The sequence below is a fragment of the Myxocyprinus asiaticus genome, chromosome 41 (assembly GCF_019703515.2).
Source record: "Myxocyprinus asiaticus isolate MX2 ecotype Aquarium Trade chromosome 41, UBuf_Myxa_2, whole genome shotgun sequence".
Lineage (NCBI taxonomy): Eukaryota > Metazoa > Chordata > Actinopteri > Cypriniformes > Catostomidae > Myxocyprinus > Myxocyprinus asiaticus.
In genome coordinates, this window is record NC_059384.1 from 26,081,559 (window position 1) to 26,107,574 (window position 26,016).

Below are 26,016 nucleotides of genomic sequence, written 5' to 3' on the forward strand. Positions count from 1 at the left end.
AGGTCCGTCGACCTCCTCAAAGGAACATGGCACTGAATCCCCGTCAGTACGACTAGACGATGTACCCCCCCGTTAACGCCAAAGTTTACTTTGTAGGTCGGGAAAAGGGGAACAGCGTCCAAGTTGCTCCCCAAAACAATCACTCCTAACATGCCACACCCTCCTTTTCTGACCTTCTTGGGCGATCTGTACCGTAAGGTCAACGCCTGACACATGGGTCATTCAACTCCCACGCACTACTCGACACCGATTCTGAAATAGTCTAATGGGTTCCAACACTTTCGCAGAGGTGGCTAGAGCAAAGCTCTCCCTTGGCAAACCGTTATAGAGAGAGACCTACAACGTAAGCATCACAAGCTACATGCAAGATAGGTCGTCTATCACAAAACGGGCCTGAATTGACACCTTTCAAGGGATGATGCTAACAGACCCTGTTTACATATGTCCCATTAATACGGAACCACTGTTAGTTGGCCAGGACCTACTGAACCGATTGGCTCCACTCATTGACTGCCGTCGTGGACACGTGGGCTCAGGTTGACATACAGAGACCACTTGGTCCAGAAAACAGTTCGCCAGCTTCAGATGCACACGTCGCCATCATCCAAAAATCCAGCAGAGATGACGACTCCAATAAGAACAATTACAGGGCCTGAATAAAACCCTTCAGGGTACTATAGTCACTGTAAATTTGCACTCTGTTCTTATCAATAACACTTTGCACGCTTTAGGGACTTTGTCAGAGAAAACAACTTATGCATGTATCGTTAGAGATCTAATGCAGGACCTCAGGGAAATTAGCTCCTCAGTCAACAGTCTGAGTGGTGGAAGGATTCCAGCTTACCTGGTCTCCCTAGACCTTGTCGAACAAATCCTTAGATCTGCTACTATCTCCGTTGTGCAACCTTCACAGATACACTTGGCATATAGTTTTGGCATTGAAATTCCAAACCATGTAAATCCTCAGAACCTCAAAATAGGATTTATCCTCAATCTACCATCATAAGCAGAATATATATAGACTAAAATCTGTAATTAATGTTGGTTTTCAGAGAGGTAATGCACACATTCACCTCAAAACACAACCAACACTCGCCGACCATGATGAGGACCCCTCGCTCTACCTTATCCCTAACCTAAACATGTGTACCAAGACAAAGTACATTCATTGGGTTTGTCAAAACGCAACCCCTTTGTTAGAGAGGTGACTAACTACCTCCCTGAACAAGTGTCATGGTAGCATGTCCATCAAAGATGAAGGAACAGAGACAAAGGTAGAGCGAGCAGGCAATCGCTGGCTCGTTAACACACCAGCCACCGAGGTCATATGACTGCCATGATACAGCCACTAAACTAAGGCTACTAAACTAAGGCTACCAAACCAAATGGTGTTCTTAATGGTTCCCCAAGGAGCCACCGTGCACATTGACGATATTGTCCTCCATTATCTCAACGTCAACAAACATGACGCAGAAATTGAGATCATGGACGCATTTAGAGGTCACAGCCTCACCGCTGATGACACCCTTCAACAGCAGCTTCAGGCTGAAGGGATGAAATTAGTGAAGTTCAGTCTCAAACCGACTGGCTTGACCACTATATTTCCTAGTCACATAAGCAGATCGTCATCTTACCGAGAACACCCTATCAGTTTGGTTGCCCTCTGGCTCCTCCTTAGTGGTTGGATCATCATCGCAATTATTGCACACGCCATGTACAGGTACATTCAACACCTACAGGCCAGACTGGACTCACTTCTCATACAGCCGCGTTTTACACACCAGTCTGAGCCCATCCCACGGGTTAACCCCATCATTTCCAAGGATAAGCCTTTTAACCTTTAACACTCCTTTCCTCTAACATTTTGTTCCTAGTAACCAATGTCAGGTTCTACTTTGATTTTGTGTTATGACCAAAGAACAATAAAGGATTGTGTTATGGTTAATGATGTGCCTTCCAATAACTTGAAATGTTTATATGTGATGAATGTAGTTTTAGTTTCGCTAGAAGTTCTATGCCCAGATGTGCCTCAATATCTGTCCAGACGATAAAGCCTCTGTGAACTCTATTGAACTGTATGGACTGTGCAACCATTTTTCTTTCCTATCAGGAATACATGGATGGCGTAACCCACAGGTTACTGTGAACCGACAAGAACTGTTCGGCCCTTCAGTTGCTCTAAAGATGCTGGACAACAACCAACTCTTCAGAACAAAGGGGGGAATGTTGGGCCTCATGTATTCAGATAGAAGTCGTAAAAACCTAACTCAAGCCCCCACCTTCCAAGTCGTAAATCTTACTGATATAAATTCGCGCCAAAATCAAACAAAGGGAGTCCAAAACAGACTACAAATCCATGAAGCCTTACTCATTAAAGGATCGAACTCTCAACTCCTATTGGATGAGGCACACAACAGAACATCACCTCAAACCATGATATCATCAGGAGTTGAAATACCTCTGAAATGTTTTCGTGAGTTGCTTGCAGCAACTTTGTTTGCAGCGTGTGGACACAGCTCTTCGCTGCTCTCCGGTGCAACCTCGTGGCACAAGGAAGTAACGTCCGACTTGAAACTGTAGCCATACAATCTCCATCTCGCTGGACGAGTTGAGATTACTCTGTGTTCAACCGAACACTCTAACGGATCCGAAGGAGACCGCCGAGCAATTCGCATCTTCATCCGTTTGCCTACAGAAGTGAAGAGATTAAAGATTTCTCTTCCATCTTCAATCAAGTCGACATTTCTGAGTTCTCCGCCAGCCTGCCAAGAATCAACAGCCATACCGCCCACTGACAGAGCGAGGAAACAGCCTCCCGTCATCACACGAGCCTCAAGGAACTGGGTCAGAGTTAAAGGACAGAGGAAAACACATTCTACCTGTGTCCTCATGCGATTCAAGTAAGAGGTTTACGTCTGGTCAGAGATAGAATATTATAGTGTGTTATTCTTGTGTTTCAAGGTTTTTGCTTGTACAGTTTACGGACCGCCATGTCCGCTCATTATTAATACTCAGGGTATTAATTATCACAAATTTGTTTTGCTGTATTGTGGTCCAACCAAATTTGACTGTTGTGCAATTTCGCCATCGCAGGTGAGACAGCAGCTGAGTTTATCCATTAAAGAGTCAAATAACGCGGGACTGTTTACGAGCCGTCCACCACGTCTCTGAGCGATGAACTAACGGCTGTTTTCTCTCCCACGATCACGAAATCGGCTTTAGGGCCATCATCTCTCTCTCTCTCATACTAACCACACACCCACACACACACACACACACACAAACCTTATGTGTTATAGAATTATTTTTATTTCCATATCTAATCATATCACTGTTTAGTTTGTAGTTGTAAGTCGGAAGTTTATTGACTGCATTGTATTAATTATTAATTGATATTACTGCATAAATAAACTTTGTTTATATTACAAAGAGAAGTGTTTTGGTTTGTTTTGCATACGCCTGCGTCATGCTGACGGGATGTCAGTGCTCGGATTCAAACCCTCATTCATTGTTTTTTTTCCGGAAAATCGATATTCTTCGGATGCCGATTTTCCTAAGAAAACAATCTAATATTGAGACTGTTTTACTATTTGGTTATTAGTCCCTGATTCCAGGGTGGTGCCCCGTCAATGTTAATCCTTATTAATATTCTATTTATTTTTGATAATTGATAATTATCTTTGATGATTGAATTTGAATGATCAATAAGCTAGTGTTAATTTTAATTAATGTTTCATCGATGTTAACAATTAACGATTATCTTTGATAATTGTTGATTTAAAGGATTTTAAAAAGCTAACATTGATTCTCATCAATGTTCTATTGATTTTAATAATTAATAATTATCTTTGATAATTATTAATTATTGCTAATAATCAAACTTGCTCCTAAACGTAGCACACTACATTTACTGGAGCCCCATATGAGGTTTTAATGAGTTAGATTCAATTGATTAATTCAAATATTAATTAATAACTACAGAAATTATTTCTGATAGTAACACTGATCTAAACAACCAGTAAAGCCCTACAATATATATATATATATATATACACTACCAGTCAGAAGTTTTGAAACACTTGACCGAAATGTTTCCCATGATCTTAAAAATCTTTTGATCTGAAGGCTTATGCTTAAATGTTTGAAATTAGTTTTATAGACAAAAATATAATTGTGCCACCATATTAATTTATTTCATTATAATCTAAAATATAATAATAAAAAAAAAACATTTTTGAAATTGATGACTTGGACCAAATAATAAAGAAAAGGAGCCAATAAGTGCCCAACATACATGGGAACTCCTTCAATACTTTTTAAAAAGCATCCCAGGGTGATACCTCAAGAAGTTGGTTGAGAAAATGTCAAGAGTACATTTCTGAAAATTCTAGGCAAAGGGTGACTACTTTGAAGATGCTAAAATATAACACAGTTTTGATTTATTTTGGATTTTGTTTAGTTACAACATAATTCCCATAGTTCCATTTATGTTATTCCATCGTTGTGATGACTTTACTATTATTCTAAAATGTGAAAAAAAAAAAAATTATAATAAAGAATAAGTGTTTCAAAACTTTTGACCGGTAGTGTATATATATATATATATATATATATATATATATATATATATATATATAATATACACACTGGTGGCCAAAAGTTTGGAATAATGTACAGATTTTGCTTTTATGGAAAGAAATTGGTACTTTTATTTACCAAAATGGCATTCAACTGATCACAATATATGGTCAGGACATTAATAACATGAAAAAAAAAAAATGTTTTGTGAACTCAAAGAAAGAACTAATTTGAACTAATTTGTATGATTTAATTTTTACCTAATCAAACAATTATTTTGAGCATTAGGGTTTACAATGATCCTTTGAAGTAATAAACTTAATGAAATGGAATGGAAATCATGCAAAGCTAAGAGAAGGATCTAGACAGATTGCAGACAGTGACAACTATCTGTAGATATACAACTGAGACGGCCTACGGTAAATACTCAACAAGCCCATTGTTCTTATTTATTCACAGCGATTTAACTTTGTATCCCTCCCGACGGATGCGTTGGAGATTGAGGTGAAAGATAAATTTGCCAAGAGCAGACCCATCATCAAACGCTTCCTGGGGAAGTTGGTCGTGCCTGTACAGAGGCTGCTGGAAAAACATGCTATTGGGTAGGTTGATAAGGATGCCTGGCTATGCACCTACTAACTGCTAAACATTTCATCTCACATTTTATCTGAACATGAGTTTGAAATACATTTTTTACATAGCTTCTAATCAAATTACTGTGTCATTTGTGTGATATTTTTTCCTCCAAGTTTGTAGAAATATTTGAAAATATTTAAAATATCAATTTGTATTACATTTTCATGTACAAGAAGATACATAATGCATGTGTAGGCTCCTGCAGTGAGTTTGCTTTTCTATATATTTTATGGTTAAATGCTCGACATTTGCTCTTACTCTGTGGGATTTTAAACTGTCAAGCATCCTTATCTTTCATGTGTGTAAACAGGGACCGTGTGGTGAGTTACAATTTAGGCCGGCGGCTTCCAACAGATCATGTCAATGGACAGCTGCAGTTTCGGTTTGAGATAACCTCCTCTATTTATCCAGGTCTGCAGGATTTTGACTATTTTATGTCTTTTTCTCACAAACACATGAGCTAAACCAATAGTACAAATAATTTGATCATTTATATATTCATTATTTTGGCAATTTCTTTTATTAAAAAGATAGTTCATCCAAAAATGAAAATTTTCTCATCATTTATTCTCCCCCATGCCATCTCAAACTTGTATGACTTTCTTCTGCGGAACACAAACAAAGATATTTTGAAGGATATATGATTTTTTTGGTCCATACAATGTTAATGGAGTCCAAAGTCAAGTAGTCAAAGTGACTTGTGCGTTAAAGTCTTCTGAAGCCATATGATAGATTTATTTTGTGAGGAAAATGTAATTACAGAAATTTTATTTAATGAATATCTCCCCCATCCTCTGCAGCTCTCAAATCTCATTCAAGCTTCATGGATGAAAGAAAGTCATACTTGTTTGAAGTGACATAAAGGCTAGTTAGATGATAACAACATGTTAATTTTTGGGTGAACTATTCCTCAAATAAATTTACATTTATGCATTTTCGCAGACACTTTTATCCAAAGCAACTTACAGAGCATTCAACATATACATTTTATCAGTTTGTGTGTTTCCTGGGAATTGAAAACAATATTTTAGAATTGCTAGTGCCATGCTCTACCAGTTGACCTACAGGAACCCAGTGCACTTATGAGGTTTCTAGAAAAGTTTTCGTTGTTGTCTTTGATGGTGCCAGTGTTTAATAGCATGCCTGTTAAACTGGGATTTGCTTGTTCTCTCTGGTAGATGATGAGGAGGTGTCCCTCAATGCAATGCCAGTCTATGATGCAGTACCAGACCAGGAGGCTGTTCAAGTGCCCAGTCCGGAGGACCTACCAGCTGCTGCCAATCTACAGATGGAGGATACTTTGAGTTTGGGGCCTGGCATGCCAGAGATCCCTGATGAATGTCCTCCAGAGGTAGAGACCCAGGATGTTGTGCTGCCTACCTCCCCAACTGAGCCCAGAGAGGAGTCCCATTCAGAGATGGACGGATCAGATAATGCAGGAGTAAGTGATCTTGTAACCTGCCATGGGGAGGGGAGGAATGAAGAGGCAATACTGAGTCATGATACAACTGAAACTGAAGAGGAAACTCTGTGTGAGACTCCATTGGAGGCTATTGAAAGTACAGGTGGAGGTGACACAGGACCAGTTGCAGATTTAGGTATGGAGCATGTAGAGGCTGAGGAGGGCATGGGCTCTGAGCAAATGGAAATGAGGGTAGAAAGAGATGGAAATGTGGAAGAAACTTGTTCCCCAAGAATGCGAAGTGCCTTGAAGCGCAAGAGCCGGCCTTGCTCCCTTCCCGTGTCCGAGCTAGAGACGGTCATCGCCTCAGCCTGCGGTGAACCTGAGACACCCCGGTCGCACTACATCCGCATTCATCATCTGCTGCACAGCTTGCCATCAGCCCAGCACCACCATGACAGTCAAGATGAAGATGAGGTACCAGAATCTTCGGAGGAGCTCACTGTCAAACCCCAAGAGGACAAGGAGGAAGAGGTGGATGAGGATGAAGTTTCCGAAGCTCAGTCTCCATTTATAGTCCCAGAGTGTCCCAGACCGTGTTGCCATCGAACCCTGCCACGTAGCCTCTCTATTGAGCGTCTTTCTGAACTCAACCAGCTTCTAGAGGGTGAAAGGCCTTCACCGTCCACTCTGCAGCCAGACAACGAAGATGGGGGTGGAAGCAGGAGGGTTCGTAGTGAGTGTGAACTATGCGACAATTCCTGCTACAGCACTTCTTGTTACAGCACGTCCTGTTACAGCACTTCCTGTTACAGTAACTCAGGTTACGAGGGGCATAACCATCTCTGCAGCCATACGCGCCTTTCTTCGGTAGACAGCACCCGTTTGTCGGAGAGCACTGTTTTCTCCTCGCAGGAGGAAGAGGAGGAGGAGAACAGTGCTTTTGAATCTGTCTCGGACTCTATGCAGAGTCCAGATGTGAGAGAGCCGGGAGACGGGTTGGCTCATTGGATGGGGTCATTGTCAGAAGACAGTCCCCTGATAGAAGGCCAAGGCGAGGAGTCACCAGTAGCTGGACCAAGTGTTGGGTCTTCAGGTGAGGAACCCTTGAGCAAATCATGCTTTGCTATTATGATGCTTAGATGTTAGTTAAAAGAATGGTTCAATTATAAAAATTTGCAGTTTACTCACCCTCATGTTGTTCAAACCGTATGACTTTATTTCTTATGCGGAACACAAATGTGAATGTTTTAATGAATATCTCAATCTGCCTTTTCAATACAATGGCAGTGGATAGTGACTCACTTGATATGAGCTGGGATTCAGTTGATCAAAAGTGTTTTTTATGTTAAAAAAGTGCAATGGAATATAAAAAAATAATACATAAAAAAAAGTGTAATACTTTTATTTCATGTTAAGGTTCCAGCTCTATTTGATATGAGAAATAGACACTTATTTAATCAGTATACATGCTACTAAACAAATTTTTTCTTTCTGTGCTTAAAAGGGTCATGTCATGATGAATCAAAATGTCCTTAATCATTTTTTAAGAGATAAAATAAATGTACTATGCAAACTTACTGTAACTTTCAGAATGCTAAACTTACTTCCCAGTTGTAAGGTACGCTTAGCAATGACAGACAGACGAAGACGATGATGATGTGAAGAACCCAAGTGCAGTTTATTTACATAAGTGATAACCAAAAACATGAATCCAAAACATAACAAACATAAACGACTTATCTTCATTACACAAAACAATACCTGACAAAAGACAATGGCAAATTGAGGGCTTAAATACATGGACAAGGGTAACATGACAACCAATCAACAGACAGAACTGTAAACGAGATAACAAGACTAAACAATGAACCAATGAAAACAAGACACATGAACAGGGGAAACACATGACAAGATCACATGAGGGAACAGGAAATCACATGACAACAAAACAGGAACTAAACTTCCAAAATAAAAGATATGAACACAAAACATTAACAAAAACACATTTAAACGTGACATATCCCCCCCACAAGGGGCGGCTCCTGATGCCCAAACATGAGGCGTGGCCTGGCGAGAAAGGGCGTGGGTTGATGGGGTCCTTGAGGCGTGGAGCATGAGACCAGGGTGGAGCCAGTGGAAGGTGGAGCCATGAGAGGCTCGAGGGGTGGAGCCATGGAAGGTGGAGCCGTGAGAGGCTCAAGGAGCAAAACTTGAGAACTGGCAGCCCGGAGAGTAGCTGAAGGCTCGAAGGGCCAGGGTGGAGCCGAAGGCTTGGAGGACCAAGGCAGCACCGAAGGTTCAGAGGACCAAGGCGGAGCTGGGGGATTGGAAGACTGAGGCGGAGCCAGTGGGGCTGAGGACCAAGGCGGAGCCATAGGGATGGAGATCCCCAGTGGAGCCGAAGGATTGGAGGGGGCAATGGTCGAGCCGGTGACTTGGGGGGAACAGGCTGATCAGGAGAACTCAGGATGGGCACAAAGGCGGAAACCAACTCCAGCTCTAATAGCCCAGTGAGAGCTGGCTCTGGGATGGACAAGGCTTGCAACGCTGGATTGTTGGCCGTGGCAGGCATGGGGGTTGGCTCGTTGACCGTGGAAGGTGTGTGCATTGCCTTGTTGAACAGAGATGAGCCTGTGACATGGCATGGAACAGACTGAAGCTTGGCTGTGACATGGCATGGAGCAGACTCAGGCGTGGCTGTGACATGGCATGGAGAGGACTCAGGCGTGGCTGTGACATGGCATGGAGCAGACTCGGGATCCGGGGCAGAAGGTGGCACAAGCTCTGCCACCATGACGTGGCACTTTGGCTCAGCGACATTGACGTGGGACCCTGGCTCGGCGACCATGACGTGGGACCCTGGCATGGTGGTCATGACTGTGGGTTCTGGTGTGGCGTGTGCGGCTCATTCAGCCCAAAATGGAAACAGTCCTTGAGGGCAATATCATTAAAGCCAACCTTGCAGGCCAGAGCGCAGAAGTCCTCTACATATTCCTCCAGGGGACGATTCCCCTGACGTAGGCGCAGGAGCTAAACTGCTGGGTTCATAGTCGGTCAGGTATTCTGTAACGTATTCTTAGCAATGACAGGCAGACAAAGACGATGATGATGTGAAGAACCCAAGTGCAGTTTATTTACATAAGAGATAACCGAAAATGTGAATCCAAAGCATAACAAACATAAACGAACTGACTTGGCTTGACTTGACTTGACTTCGTTACACAAAACAATACCTGACAAAAGACAATGGCAAACATGAGGGCTTAAATACATGGACAAGGGTAACATGACAACCAATCAGCAGACAGACTGTAAACGAGATAACAAGACTAATAAACTAAAACCAATGAAAAGGCAAGACTAATAAACAAGATACTCAAACAATGAACCAATGAAAACAAGACACATGAACAGGGGAAACACATGACAAGATCACATGAGGGAACAGAAAATCACATGACAACAAAACAGGAACTAAACTTCCAAAATAAAAGACATGAACACAAAACGTGAACAAAAACACATTTAAACGTGACACCAGTCCAAGAAGACCATTAAAACTAAGCTATATAGTAACTTTAATTACACCTTATCTGTCCTGAAAGGGTACATATTAGTACCTTAAGGATGTGTTCACAATTGGCAGGTTTGTGTGAACGCAGTGTGAACACTGCCACCCGAACCTTGGTGCGCACCAAACAAGCGGACCGGGACCGCCTGAATAGTGGGTCTCGGTCCGCTTCCAAACGAACTCTGGTGCGGTTCGATTGATATATGTATGCAACATGGACCAAAGACATCTAAACAGACCAAAAACAGGAAGTAATTTGCCTTATACTGACCTCAAGCATATCTGGATCTTCTCATCATAGGAGCTATGTTGCCCATTACAGTTTGGTACAGGTGTCGGAACCACCATCAGCCGTCCTTGCAGCATATCTTCGTTTGTGTGTGCATCTGAGGAATTCCTGGTGCTGTTTTGACTCCTTTACACGTTTTACTAGCTCTTCGTTTATTCTCAGCTGGTAAAAATACCACCATATATACATATAAATCTAACGAGCACATTTCGCCCAGCAGCCAGCATTGTTTTGGATGATCGGAAAGTTCCATCAAAAAATATATGTCATAAAAGCTGTCCAATCAGGTTGTGACTTTTTCCTGATGCCTTTGGTTTCGTATCTTTAGGTTCAGTGTTAAAAATGCCAGTGTGAACACTTAGCGAACCAGGACTAAATGTATCATTTTCTTTTTTGGTCTGGACCAAGAGGACCAAGAGAACCGAACTACAAGTGTGAATACACCCTAAGTGTCTTTTCTGTCCTCAAAGGGTACATATAAATACATTAAGGTGTAAAGAAGGTACATTTTGCATACCTTTGTGGGCACTGAAGGTACAGTGGGTGTACCTTTGTGGGCACTGCCCCAGTGACAAGCTGTTGTAGCCCTAAAGGTAAAATCTTCGCAATTAATTTCTTGGACCTAACAGCAAACCCAATAGCCTGTGTGTGAGTGCTGTTACTCATTTGGTTTGTGTACACAGAAGTCTTAAAAGTACAGCTGCATAAAACAGCAATTATAAGGGTTAGAGAGAGAAAATATTAATGAGAAACTAAATGAAGCAAATAAATGATGACTTGACCCATTTGGTTCATTGAAAAGCTTTCATTAATTTCTCATTAAAACATTGGCAGAATGTGTCATGGCACAACAACAACATAAATGTGCTATACCTCTTTTAATTCCTTCAAATTGACTATGTTTCTTGCTGAATGAAACCAAAGAACTTGTTAATGATAAGCTTGACAGCCAATATCTGCTGAAACTTAGGTACAGTGTTGAATATCTCTTTCCTGTTAAGAAGCGACAATTGCTGTGTCCAAATATCCATACTTCCCTACTATATAGAATGCCAAAAACAGTATGCCAGTGGAGTAGTATGTCTGAATCCTCAGTATTCATAAAATAGTAAGCCTGGATGAAATAAATATAATAAAATAGTAATATAATAATATATAAAATAATATAATGAAATAAAATAATACCTGGATGACCTATTTCCGGCAAGATTCGGAAGTGCTTATCGACTGGACACTTTACACACTGGATACATTTTTTTTTAAAACATTATATATATATATATATACACAGGTGCATCTCAATAAATTAGAATGTCGTGAAAAAGTGCATTTATTTCAGTAATTCAACTCAAATTGTGAAACTCGTGTATTAAATAAATTCAATGCACACAGACTGAAGTAGTTTAAGTCTTTGGTTCTTTTAATTGTGATGATTTTGGCTCACATTTAACAAAAACCCACCAATTCACTATCTCAAAAAATTAGAATACATCATAAGACCAATAAAAAAAACATTTTTAGTGAATTGTTGGCCTTCTAGAAAGTATGTTCATTTACTGTATATGTACTCAATACTTGGTTGGGGCTCCTTTTGTTTAATTACTGCCTCAATTCGGCGTGGCATGGAGGTGATCAGTTTGTGGCACTGCTGAGGTGGTATGGAAGCCCAGGTTTCTTTGACAGTGGCCTTCAGCTCATCTGCATTTTTTGGTCTCTTGTTTCTCATTTTCCTCTTGACAATACCCCATAGATTCTCTATGGGGTTCAGGTCTGGTGAGTTTACTGGCCAGTCAAGCACACCAACACCATGGTCATTTAACCAACTTTTGGTGCTTTTGGCAGTGTGGGCAGGTGCCAAATCCTGCTGGAAAATGAAATCAGCATCTTTAAAAAGCTGGTCAGCAGAAGGAAGCATGAAGTGCTCCAAAATGTCTTGGTAAACGGGTGCAGTGACTTTGGTTTTCAAAAAACACAATGGACCAATACCAGCAGATGACATTGCACCCCAAATCATCATAGACTGTGGAAACTTAACACTGGACTTCAAGCAACTTGGGCTATGAGCTTCTCCACCCTTCCTCCAGACTCTAGGACCTTGGTTTCCAAATGAAATACAAAACTTACTCTCATCTGAAAAGAGGACTTTGGACCACTGGGCAACAGTCCAGTTCTTCTTCTCCTTAGCCCAGGTAAGACGCCTCTAATGTTGTTTGTGGTTCAGGAGTGGCTTAACAAGAGGAATACGACAACTGTAGCCAAATTCCTTGACACGTCTGTGTGTGGTGGCTCTTGATGCCTTGACCCCAGCCTCAGTCCATTCCTTGTGAAGTTCACCCAAATTCTTGAATCGATTTTGCTTGACAATCCTCATAAGGCTGCGGTTCTCTCGGTTGGTTGTGCATCTTTTTCTTCCACACTTTTTCCTTCCACTCAACTCTCTGTTAACATGCTTGGATACAGCCAGCTTCTTTGGCAATGAATGTTTGTGGCTTACCCTCCTTGTGAAGGGTGTCAATGATTGTCTTCTGGACAACTGTCAGATCAGCAGTCTTCCCCATGATTGTGTAGCCTAGTGAACCAAACTGAGAGACCATTTTGAAGGCTCAGGAAACCTTTGCAGGTGTTTTGAGTTGATTAGCTGATTGGCATGTCACCATATTCTAATTTTTTGAGATAGTGAATTGGTGGGTTTTTGTTAAATGTGAGCCAAAATCATCACAATTAAAAGAACCAAAGACTTAAACTACTTCAGTCTGTGTGCACTGAATTTATTTAATACACGAGTTTCACAATTTGAGATGAATTACTGAAATAAATGAACTTTTCCACGACATTCTAATTTATTGAGATGCACCTGTATAATGTGTGTGTGTGTGTGTGTGTGTGTGTGTGTGTGTGTGTGTATATACTGTATATATATACACACACACACACATATATATATATATATATATATATATATATATATATATATATATATATATATACACCAAGAAAGTTATTCTTTGTGCTTAAATGGTGCTTGTTTAACAAAACCAGAATACATTATTTCTGCGGTTGTTGTTATAACATCACATTCGGGTCACGGGACAATGCCTACATTCCCGGATGAAGTATTTCTGGAATCTATTCACACTACTCGCATGGATACCTAAAGAACGTACTGTGCGTCCTTTATCAAATACAGTTCATACTCTGACAGTACGCGATTTCGGACGCAACTAATGACTCTGTCTAACTAGTGTTTCACCTCTAATGACCCCATTTAATGAACAGTCCATGATCTTTACGGATTTATTTTTGTGAAATTATATATAGGGTGAATAAAAAAAAAATTGGGCCCGTTTTGGACATTGAGAGGACTAAAGTGGTTCAACTGACCTGAATTCACCCTATATATAATTTATATTTTCGACATGTAGATAGTCATGAAGTCATGGGCCCATATTTAGTTTTCCTTCATTTGTTTTTATAGGCAGTTGTCATATGCAATGCAGTCATCATGCAATCACTCAGCTTCCTGCTTTGCGGCCTGACCTCCATTATTACCCAAGTGTTGATGAACCATTACCACCAAGTAAGCTCTCCTGAGTCACACCTTACCCTCGCTTTTGCCATTGACCTGCTTCCTCCAGTTGCTTGGGAATGTGTGTGTTTGCTTGTGTGTTAGTAGCGGTTGTAAGTTGTACACTGGTCTTTGCAACTGAGGTGTGTGTTTATGCTTGTGGGACAATTTGTGTATTTGAATCATTGAAAGGCACTGATCACAGTTTAAGTCACTGAAATGAGAGTCACTCCATCTCATCAGACCAAGCTTGTGAATGCTTACTCCCAACATTGATCTTACAATCATACTGTCTTCACCAATAACATTACAATTATATCCTGGTCCATCTCAGTGGTATTACTTACTTTATCTCCTTTCTATCTTCCTTTCCTTTGAGACCATTACATTGATTCTTCCACAAGTGAAGTCAGCTGTTATGTTACCCAAAGTTAAGCGCCAATATAGTTCAGTGGTCATGAAATTGAAATAAGAAAGAGAGATGAAATTGTGCTGGCTTTAACGTCAACATTTTGCTTTACCTATTTCATTTCTATTTACTTTCTTACTACACTCAATATCCTGGTCGTTTTATAAAATCAAGTCCTGCTTTTGAATACCATTGAATATCCAGCAAATGAGCAGGGCAAGGGCTTTCATAAATGGAAAGATCTTAAGCTTTTTGGTGTAAGCATTGTTCTTTACAGTCTTTGTTGTCATGTACTTGGCTGCTCAAGAGGGATTTCCAAGGAACTCAAAGCACAATTGACATAAATGAGATTGTCTCTCAAGAGATAAGAGATAGTATGAGCTGATCTCTCAAGGGCTTTCTTCATAGTTGCTGTAGTGACAGAGGGTGAGTATGCATACCGAGTTCATGTTTAAAGCTGTCATTCAAAAGAAAGTCAGTTAGAATGCTTTCATTTTAAACTAGAATGTTTCTTGAAGCAGAGTAATTCTGAAGACCTTGGTTAATTGCTAGAAAGTCAAATGAGGCTAATACAACACTGCAAAAAATATTTGCTTTTTTTTTTCTGTTGCAGTATTAGAGCAGCCATTTGATATGCCATTAGAATAAATCTTGAAAGCAAAACTAGTAGGATAGGTGTTTTTCAAATGTGGATGGTTTGGGAAGCATTAATCATGCACTCTACATTATTACTGCAAAAATAGTCAAAACATAATGAGTTTTAAATTATCTTGTAAATCAAACAATGTATTTAAAGGGTTCACTAATTAAATTGTCTTTCAGTCATCATTTGGTCACTCTCATGTCTTTCCAAATCTGTATGATTTTCTTTCTTCCGTGGAACACGAAAGGGGATGTTTGGCAGAATATTAGGGATTGACAGCCTCTTTAATTTTATGAAAATAAATATGCAATGAAAGTGAATGGTGACTGGGGACAACATTCTGCCTAACTTCTCAGAGGCATCATGCCCATTCAGACTGAGGGGGCATGTGCCCCCTTACATTTTTGAGCCAAGAGGATTTTAAATGGATCACTTGAAATAAAAAAATAAAAAAAAAAGTATTTGTACCTTCCAATTTTATACCAAAATTAAATTATTATTGCATGTAAAAAAAAAAGAATGTCTGTTGCAGAAATCTTTATTCACATGTTTAAATTTTGGCTGTCAAATCGAGTCACATGTTCTGTTATAGGGGAATATAATTGATATATATATATATATACACAGGTGCATCTCAATAAATTAGAATGTCGTGGAAAAGTTCATTTATTTCAGTAATTCAACTCAAATTGTGAAACTCGTGTATTAAATAAATTCAATGCACACAGACTGAAGTAGTTTAAGTCTTTGGTTCTTTTAATTGTGATGATTTTGGCTCACATTTAACAAAAACCCACCAATTCACTATCTCAAAAAATTAGAATACATCATAAGACCAATAAAAAAAACATTTTTAGTGAATTGTTGGCCTTCTGGAAAGTATGTTCATTTACTGTGTATGTACTCAATACTTAATAGGGGCTCCTTTTGCTTAAATTACTGCCTCAATTCGGCGTGGCATGGAGGTGATCAGTTTGTGGCACTGCTGAGGTGGTATGGAAGCCCAGGTTTCTTTGACAGTGGCCTTCAGCTCATCTGCATTTTGGTCTCTTGTTTCTCATTTTCCTCTTGACAATACCCCATAGATTCTCTATGGGGTTCAGGTCTGGTGAGTTTGCTGGCCAGTCAAGCACACCAACACCATGGTCATTTAACCAACTTTTGGTGCTTTTGGCAGTGTGGGCAGGTGCCAAATCCTGCTGGAAAATGAAATCAGCATCTTTAAAAAGCTGGTCAGCAGAAGGAAGCATGAAGTGCTCCAAAATGTCTTGGTAAACGGGTGCAGTGACTTTGGTTTTCAAAAAATACAATGGACCAACACCAGCAGATGACATTGCACCCCAAATCATCACTGACTGTGGAAACTTAACCCTGGACTTCAAGCAACTTGGGCTATGAGCTTCTCCACCCTTCCTCCAGACTCTAGGACCTTGGTTTCCAAATGAAATACAAAACTTGCTCTCATCTGAAAAGAGGACTTTGGACCACTGGGCAACAGTCCAGTTCTTCTTCTCCTTAGCCCAGGTAAGACGCCTCTGACATTGTCTGTGGTTCAGGAGTGGCTTAACAAGAGGAATACGACAACTGTAGCCAAATTCCTTGACACGTCTGTGTGTGGTGGCTCTTGATGCCTTGACCCCAGCCTCAGTCCATTCCTTGTGAAGTTCACCCAAATTCTTGAATCAATTTTGCTTGACAATTCTCATAAGGCTGTGGTTCTCTCGGTTGGTTGTGCATCTTTTTCTTCCACACTTTTTCCTTCCACTCAACTTTCTGTTAACATGCTTGGATACAGCACTCTGTGAACAGCCAGCTTCTTTGGCAATGAATGTTTGTGGCTTACCCTCCTTGTGAAGGGTGTCAATGATTGTCTTCTGGACAACTGTCAGATCAGCAGTCTTCCCCATGATTGTGTAGCCTAGTGAACCAAACTGAGAGACCATTTTGAAGGCTCAGGAAACCTTTGCAGGTGTTTTGAGTTGATTAGCTGATTGGCATGTCAAAATATTCTAATTTTTTGAGATAGTGAATTGGTGGGTTTTTGTTAAATGTGAGCCAAAATCATCACAATTAAAAGAACCAAAGACTTAAACTACTTCAGTCTGTGTGCATTGAATTTATTTAATACACGAGTTTCACAATTTGAGTTGAATTACTGAAATAAATGAACTTTTCCACGACATTCTAATTTATTGAGATGCACCTGTATATCCTGTGACTGCTTCGGAGATCGGGCTCGTGGGGAAGGCTGAGCACCAAGGGAAAGTGTTATGGTTTTAAAAACGAATTAACTGCATCAGCTTCAGTGCAGTTAACGTTAGCCAAGTATGTCTGATCTCTGTGGAACAGTCGATCGGTTCTTTTCATTGTCTAATAGATTATATCTATGTTTTTGTTTGACTGATCGCTGTTGATTTCCTTTGTTGCTGAACTGCAATTAACAGGTTTTGTGGCATCTTTACACTCTCTTCATGTTTAAAGAAAGCAGCGGCCTATTATTTTATTTCAATGTGAATCTTCTTTCCAGTCATTATAAAAACTTTAAGTAACAAAAGGCAGTTTTAAATGGGCATTTATGTCTGGGTAGCCAAAGGTTCCATATTTTCAAAGGGAGAAATGCATCACGGGCAGCTAATCGGATAGAGGTTTTGTCAAGCTCGTTCACGAGACATCAGCCACTTTGTCTGCATGACTGCATACAGCACTCACTCCGCAAGATAAAAATATTTTATCTTTTCGCGGCTTCTGCGTTTCATTGACCATCTCACAGAGATAACTTAAATCAGCCGGCATATAGGTTTACTTTTTCAGTCTGATCTGATCAGTCACCGCCTGTTCCCTATATAGTGCATTGTGTGGCAATCACTATATAGGAAATAGTGAATGAGTGAGCTATTTCACATTTAGGCTAAGTTCTATTTGTGGTTAAACTATTTTATGGAGGGAAGAAGTGATGTAAAATTGCCTGAAGATATTAGAAACGCACTTCATCTCATAAAATGTAACCGAACGGACCTAGACTCACTGAGCACTTTATTAGAAACACTATGGTCTTAATAAGACGTGGTCTTCTGCTGTTGTAGGCCATCCGCCTCATGGTTCAATGTGACTCACTACAATTGTGCAGTGGTTATCTGAGTTACCGTAATTTCTCTCAGCTCGAAACAGTCTGGCCATTCTCCATTGGTCTCTCTCATCAACAAGGTGTTTCCATCCACAGAACTGCCACTCACTGGATGTGTTTTTGTTTTTGGCACCATTCGGAGTAAATTCTAGAGACTGTTGTGCGAGAAAATCCCAGGAGATCAGCAGTTACAGAAATACTCAAACCAGCCCATCTGCCACCAACAATCATGCCACAGTCGAAATCACTGAGATCACATTTTTTCCCAATTCTGATGGTTGATGTGAACATTAACTAAAGCTCCAGACCTGTATGTGCATGATTTTATGCACTGCACTGCTGCCACACGATTGGTTGATTAGATAATTGCATGAATAAGAAGGTGTACATGTGTTCCTAATAAAGTGCTAAGCGAGTATATAACTGATACACATGTATTTACAAACAGCTGCAAGTTTAATAATTTTATTAAAAAAGAGAGTGTTGTAATGTTTTTTTTTTTGTTTGTTTTTTTTTTTCAGGTTCGAGTTGCCTTTGCTTAATTTGTTTTTGAGTAGGTACAAAACAAAAAAAGAACTGTGGCGGTACCATGTTACAGTGATGGTATCAGATGGTAATACCATGGTACTTTGATATACAGTTGTCTCAAATCATATTTGCACACTTAAGTAACACCTAAAAATGCCTGAATTTCATTGCATTACATAACAAAATATATCATACCAAGTGGCATTTTCAAGCTGTGGTCACTGCTTAGACACCTATGTAAATTTGAGGGGAACTGAACTGACTTCATGACAACTTACTTGAGATAAGTAATTGCAAAATATGGCAAAGTGAAAGAAAATTCAAGTTAGTTTTGAGAAAAGGTCTTGTATTTCTTTGCAGATGCCAGTTGGGTTGATATTTTGTGATGTTATGCACTGGAATTTATCCTATTCCCATCTATGTGCACTAGCCTGCCGAGGTCCAAAGTATAACGCTATCTTATTTGTGGCTGTACAACATCTAAAAATATGTGTAAAAGTGTCTCTCTCTCTCTCTCTCTCTCTATATCTCTCTCTCTCTGTGTGTGTGTGTGTGTGTGTGTGTGTGTGTGTGTGTACGTGTGCATGTTTATATTACGTCCCCACAAGGATAGTAAAACCTGAGATCACCTACATTGTGGGGCCCAGCCAGCAGTCCCCACAAGGGAAATGGTTTAGTAAACATACTAAACGATGTAAAAATGCAGAGAGGTTTCTGTGAGGGTTAGGTTTAGGGATAGGGTAGGAAATTATCGTTAGATCTGTATAAAATCCATAAAATGCATGGAAGTCTATGGAGAGTCCCCACAATGATATAAAAACAAGTTTGTGTGTGTGTGTGTGTGTGTGTTTGTAATGCATATTCTGTTTTATTTGTCTAGAAATATACATGCTGTGACACTAGATTGGTGTCATGTTTATAATGATTGTGTATTTGTCTATCTGGCACAGACTGGGAGGCCAGGATAGACCGTCATGGCCGTGTTTTCTATGTGGACCATGTGAACCGCACCACCACGTGGCAGATGCCCAGCCATGCGGCCAAGTGCACGGGCATCCAGAGATCCGGCTCCACTCAACAGATGGAGCAGCTCAACAGGAGGTATGGAAAAACCCACACACACACTCTAATATACTCATTTATACTCCTCAGTGACATTGTGTTTGCTTGTATGTTCCTTGTATATGCTGATTTTACATATTCTTCTATAAACACATATTGTGCTGAAATATTTTTAATGCATAATCACAGAAAGACTTGAGTTAAGTTCTGTAATAAACAATCTGTGAAAACTAGTCCTACAAATATTGTTTTCCTTTGATGATTTGACCTTATTGGACTGAATGGAGTGAAAACAGTAGCTCTATTCAAATATATTTGTGTGATAGTGCCATCTAGAGGACACACATGCTGAAGCAATCAATATAAGAATTACTGGTAATAGAAATATTCAAGGTTATTGTTATTATTTGGTGCCCTATGTGTAGACATGACATGCTAGGAAGACTAATATAAAGAACTGACTGATAAAGAACTCTCCCACAGTCCCAGTCAGCTGTAAATCTGTTCGGAATCTAGCATAATGAAATAATTGACTGTTTATGGAGCAGCACGGCTGTTCAGGCAGTTCTAAGGAATCAGTGGTCTTTAGCCTAAAATAACTGTGTAAATTACCATTTACCAAGTAAGTAACTTTCTATGTCTGGAGTTACTGGATTACTGTAGGTTAAATTGCTGTTTTGTTTTGTAAATAAAAATGGTTTCCCTCATCCCCTCACCGAGTGAGACATGGCTTGGGGACTTTAATTACAGTTGCCATCTGAACACACACAAAAATTGGATTTGATTCAATGAGTCTAAGTGGTTGTAATAAAAAGTGCAACACTCACTCGCTGTAGGAAATGAATGGTTGAGACTATAACACAGAGATTTTTTTATTTTTATTTGTCAAATAAAATCAATAAATCTACCACAATGCATAACACACAATCACAAAAATAAAGTAGTGAGACTATAACACATCCACAATGCAGAAGTACACACACACACACAGGTTTGTTTGACTTTATTAGTAAGGGCATCTCATAGACTTCCATTGATTTTACATCAGGCTGATGAAATTTTCTATTTCCTAACAATACCCCTTAACCTAAACCATCACACAAACCTGCGCAGAACACTAGATTTGAAGATCAACATCATCTGACCCATTTAGTAGCCTTATTATAATTTTTTACTAATTAGAACATTTGGCCCTCACACTGTGCCGGTTCTAGCCCTAAACAAAACATCATGTGGGGGGACCTAAACAAAACATCATGTGGGGGACCCCCCCCCCCGATGTGTAAAATCTTACAAATACTCTGAAATCTTTAAGTGTGTAAACTATAATATCTAAAATATAAAACAGATCAAACATAATAAACCATGAACAAAAGTAGATGAATGAAGACTGAAAGACTGATAACATATTTAAATGGCAATAAGACAAATGGAAAGTGAAATAATTGAAATCAAATTTTGATTGACAGCTCACTGAAAACAACGCTCAAGGACCATCTAGCTTTCTATATAAATATAACACACATATATGAGAGTTTCAAAGTTGAATACATATTTTTCCGACTGCATGTTTTACTGGAAAAGACAAGATATATGTATTTTTTTCAAGCAATCTGAAGAATCCATAAATATTTCTCTATATGTGTGAACTTTAGACTGAAAGTTCTAATAGATAGTGACATTGTCATGACATTCAACAGAGCTTGCCTGATTAAACAGGTACCTGTATGTGCTTCTTAATTACATTATAAAACACATATCTCATGTTTTGATTTTGCATGCTTTGATGTGTACTCTTAAAATCAATTAAGAAATAATTTTTAATGTGGCATTTCTATCATAAAACAGTGGTTCTAAATCGAAGCTGGACACCTTGTGTATGAGCTAAAAGATAATAACAAGATTAAATAAAAATGTAAAATGTATTATATATTATAAAAGTACATACCTTCTTCTTACTCTCTCGTTTCACATTCTAAGCGTCCCCCCCCCACCCCCAAGAAATACAGAAATACTCAAACCAGCCCATCTGGCTCCAACAATCATGCCACACTCCAAATCACTGAGATCACATTTTTTTCCCCATTCTGATGGTTGCTGTGAACATTAACTGAAGCTCCTGACCCATATCTGAATGATTATATGCACTGCACTGCTGCCACACAATTGGCTGATTAGATAATCACATGGATGATTGTTGGTGCCAGACAGGCTGGTTTGAGTATTTCTGTAACTGCTAATGCTGATAGTTCTGTGGACGGAAACACCTTGTTGATGAGAAAGGTCAACAGAGAATGGCTAGACTGGTTCGAACTGACAAAGTCTACAGTAACTCAGATAACCACTCTGTACAATTGTGGTGAGAAGTATATCATCTCAGAATGCTATTTTGAGATGCAGGTTGGCGCTGTTTTGGCGGCACAAGGGGGACCTACACAAAATTAGGTAGGTGGTTTTAATGTTGTGGCTGATTGGTATATATATATATATATATATATATATATATATATATATATATATATATATATATATATATATATATATATATTAACATATAATCTTTAGTTAATTAGATCACAGAATTACAGAAGTAGCCAACATCTGTTTCACATCCTGAGTGCACATAAATCAATATTTAAAAATAGTAGGTTTGTTGTTTAATGTTTCATATTAAAGGACAGAATATGACACTAATGGACAGACATCCAATGGTATTATCTCTCTGGTATCTCTCTCTAGCTCTCTCTCTCTCATCTTATGGTTTAGGTGAGCATATCTTATATACCAATGATGACACTGATAGCTCATGTTTGTGTCTGGCATAAGAAGGATTGATTTTTGAGCAGAGATCTGAAATGAATTCCCTGAATGAATATCTGGCATAATCTTTTACAGATAAAGCCATGTTAGCAGGATATTCACTTACTAACTATTTAATCAATGTACAATGCTAAAGGAATGTTTAACCCAAAAATGGAAACTTTGTGATTTACTCACCAGTGGCTCATCATTGAAAACAAGACATCATTTACTCACCCTGTTTTTCTCATGTGAAACACAAAAGGAGAAGTTTAACAGAATATTTGGGACCAACAGCTTCAGTCACCAATGGAATGCAATTTCATTGCATCAACAATGCAATGGTTAAGTCAAAATGCCAGTGCTTGAATCAGCATTTTTTTTTTTATCTAACATTAGGCAGAATATTTTCTGTATTCAAAATTCAGAAACTTATTTAGAGATCTACTAGCAGTATAGTGTTATTCTGTAAGTACAATTACAGTTTGTTTATGATAATGTTGAATGCAGGTATCAGAACATTCAGAGGACCATGGCCACAGATGATGAACTGGCCAGTCGTGGTCATGAGAGGAACAGCAGTGCAGATACAGAGAATGAATCCACACCACAGACTGCAGGTAAAGGCCACTTGGTTTGATATTTTGTTATCTAATCCAATGACATTCACACTTTTTTTAAGTGCTGCTGGCTCATTTTTAAGTCCCAGCTTATTTATGTGGTTCAATGGAATGTTTACCTGTGATGTTTGCAGATCAGAGAAGAGAAGGTCATTCATCTCCTGTGAATAATCAGAACGTCACACTATTGCTTCAATGTCCAGCTGTGAAGTTTGTCACCCACCCAGAATTCTTCACTGTTCTCCATGCCAACTATGTAAGTTAAAGCATGTTTTTATGTTTATACTTGTAAATTGTGTGCTTTAAGTTGCAGATACAGTATATATTCAGACCAGTGATTAGTCATTTGTAAGCTGCACACTGTGATTCTTAAGATGTTTCTTGATGTTTTATTCATATGAAAGTGATACTCAGCACTTGGGAACTGACTCTGTCATCATGTACTGTAGATAGCAGCAGTCTTTGCACTTCAGTTAAATTGATTGATCTATTTGCAGGTTCCCTTTTTATTGATTGCATACGCTCTCTTGGTGTCCTGCAGTAGCAAAGGAGAAAGATAACAGACATTAACAAGTCAAAGATAAAGCGTGCTGACCGAGACGTGGATCTGTGAGAATGGTTGTGTGCTGTTTCATGCAGCCTTGCCCTCATAAATACAAAGCATTCATTGAATTTTATTAGAGTTCAGTGTGTGTTAATATTCATTTATAGCTTAAGGATTTCTGGAAACGCATCATCCTATGGAACTATTTTTTCACTATTGTATGTGTTTAATATACTTTCATTGGTACACAACAACACGTTAAAGATCACAATTATCTGCGTTTTTTACCCTCAGGGGGCATATAGGATGTTTACCAGCAGCACCTGTCTAAAGCACATGATTCTGAAAATACGGCGAGATGCACACAACTTTGAGCGATATCAGCACAACCGCGACCTCGTAACTTTCCTCAACAAATTTGCAGATACTCCACTGGAGCTCCCCAGAGGCTGGGAAATCAAAACAGACCAACAGGGCAAGGTGAGCTTCTCCAAACAGCTTTTAAATATATGCATTGATTCTTGAACTGTGGATTCTTAAGTTGTCTACAATTCAATATGGAAATGATATGAAAATGAAAATATTTTTGATAATAATAATAAATGTAATAATACATAATTTATTTTGTGGAACATTGAAGATTTATGGAAAATATTAGTCCGTACCCATACACATGTTAATTACATGCATATTTTACTTGAATTTTACATATTTACTTTATTTATACAGTTAATTTATATATAATATATTAAAATGTATTTTAAAAAACAATTGTCTATACCTATACAAAAATTGTAACATGCATACTTTATTATTAAAACATAATAAATCTATACATATTTTAAAAATATATGATCTCTTTAATCTATTTGTATATAATTGATTCATATATTATATATATATATATATATATATATATATATATATATATATATATATATATATATAAATTAATAAAGAATAATTGTCCATCCCATACATATTTTAATTACATTAATATTTTTAATAAAAAAAATCTATTAACACTTTATGAAGCCTATAATTGGTTTTTATATAATTGAATTATATATACTATATTACAAAAATGATTAAATTAATAAATATATCCTCTCAAAACACATTTTTAATTATAAAAAAAAATAATTGTCAGTGCCTATAAATATTTTAATTGCATTAAAAATACATTAATTAATTAACACTAATCTATGAAGCCAATTTACATAATACATAAACATTTCTAAATAAAAATTGTCCATACCCAAAAAATAAATAAATAATTAAAATGTATTACATACATATTTACATTTTTGGATTCAAATATAAATCCATTAACAAACACTAATTTATGAAGCAGATTCTTGATATTTATATAATTCATTTATATAATATATTAACATTTTATAAAACATTTTTTTTTTAAAATGTCCATACCATACATATGGTAATTACATATTTACATTTTTTAATTAAAAAAAAGTATTGATTATCACTAATTTATGAAGAATAAAATTTATTTTTATATAATTGATTTATATAATATATTAAAATGTATATAAACAAAATAATAAGTGTCCATACCCATACTTATTTTAATTGCATCAGAAATATTTTTAATTAATTAATTTACATTCATTTATAGAGCCTGAAAGACTATCATAATATGAAATCTATTTTCACTATTTACTAAAAGATTCAGTTGTGTTAGGATTTGGTCAATGTCAGCATGTTGTGTAATTGTGCTTTGCCAGTCATTCTTTGTGGACCACAACAGTCGTGCAACAACCTTCATTGACCCCAGAATTCCCCTTCAGAATGGCCGGCTGCCCAATCACCTCACACACAGACAACACCTACAGAGACTGCGCAGCTACAGCGCAGGAGAGGTACAAACACACACACACACACACACACAAACACACACACACACACACACACATATATAACAATAAATGTAAAGCTTTCTCATCTCTTCTCTATCCTCCTCCACCACATCCTACTACTTATCTGACTGCTGATGACTTTACCACATTTTTTACTGACAAAGCAGCAAGCATCTGCAGCCAGTTCTCTACACCTAACACCACAGCCACTCTCTTCCAACATCCCATCCTCTATTCTCCTCTTTCTCCCCTATCTCCGAGACTGAGGTCTCTAAAGTGCTTCTTTCTAACTGTCCTACCACCTGTACACTTGACCCTATCCCCTCACATCTTATGCAAGCTGCCTCTCCATCAATCTTACCA

General features: G+C 38.4%; 1 protein-coding gene across 6 annotated transcripts in view; it reads left to right on the forward strand.

The window, feature by feature from the left end:
• The window catches only part of LOC127432005 (E3 ubiquitin-protein ligase HECW1-like), a 160,372-nt gene that overhangs the window by 82,020 nt on the left and 52,336 nt on the right, over positions 1-26,016 (forward strand). For 4 of the 6 annotated variants that reach the window (XM_051682728.1, XM_051682727.1, XM_051682729.1 and 1 more), the window contains 9 exons: positions 5,038-5,180; positions 5,525-5,625; positions 6,393-7,712; positions 13,955-14,056; positions 19,699-19,849; positions 23,120-23,229; positions 23,364-23,485; positions 24,068-24,253; positions 25,522-25,656. In XM_051682728.1, the coding sequence (XP_051538688.1) occupies positions 5,038-5,180; positions 5,525-5,625; positions 6,393-7,712; positions 13,955-14,056; positions 19,699-19,849; positions 23,120-23,229; positions 23,364-23,485; positions 24,068-24,253; positions 25,522-25,656 (2,370 nt within the window). The remainder of the gene's footprint in view (positions 1-5,037; positions 5,181-5,524; positions 5,626-6,392; positions 7,713-13,954; positions 14,057-19,698; positions 19,850-23,119; positions 23,230-23,363; positions 23,486-24,067; positions 24,254-25,521; positions 25,657-26,016) is intronic. The other 2 variants (XM_051682730.1, XM_051682731.1) reach the window with 2 other exon arrangements.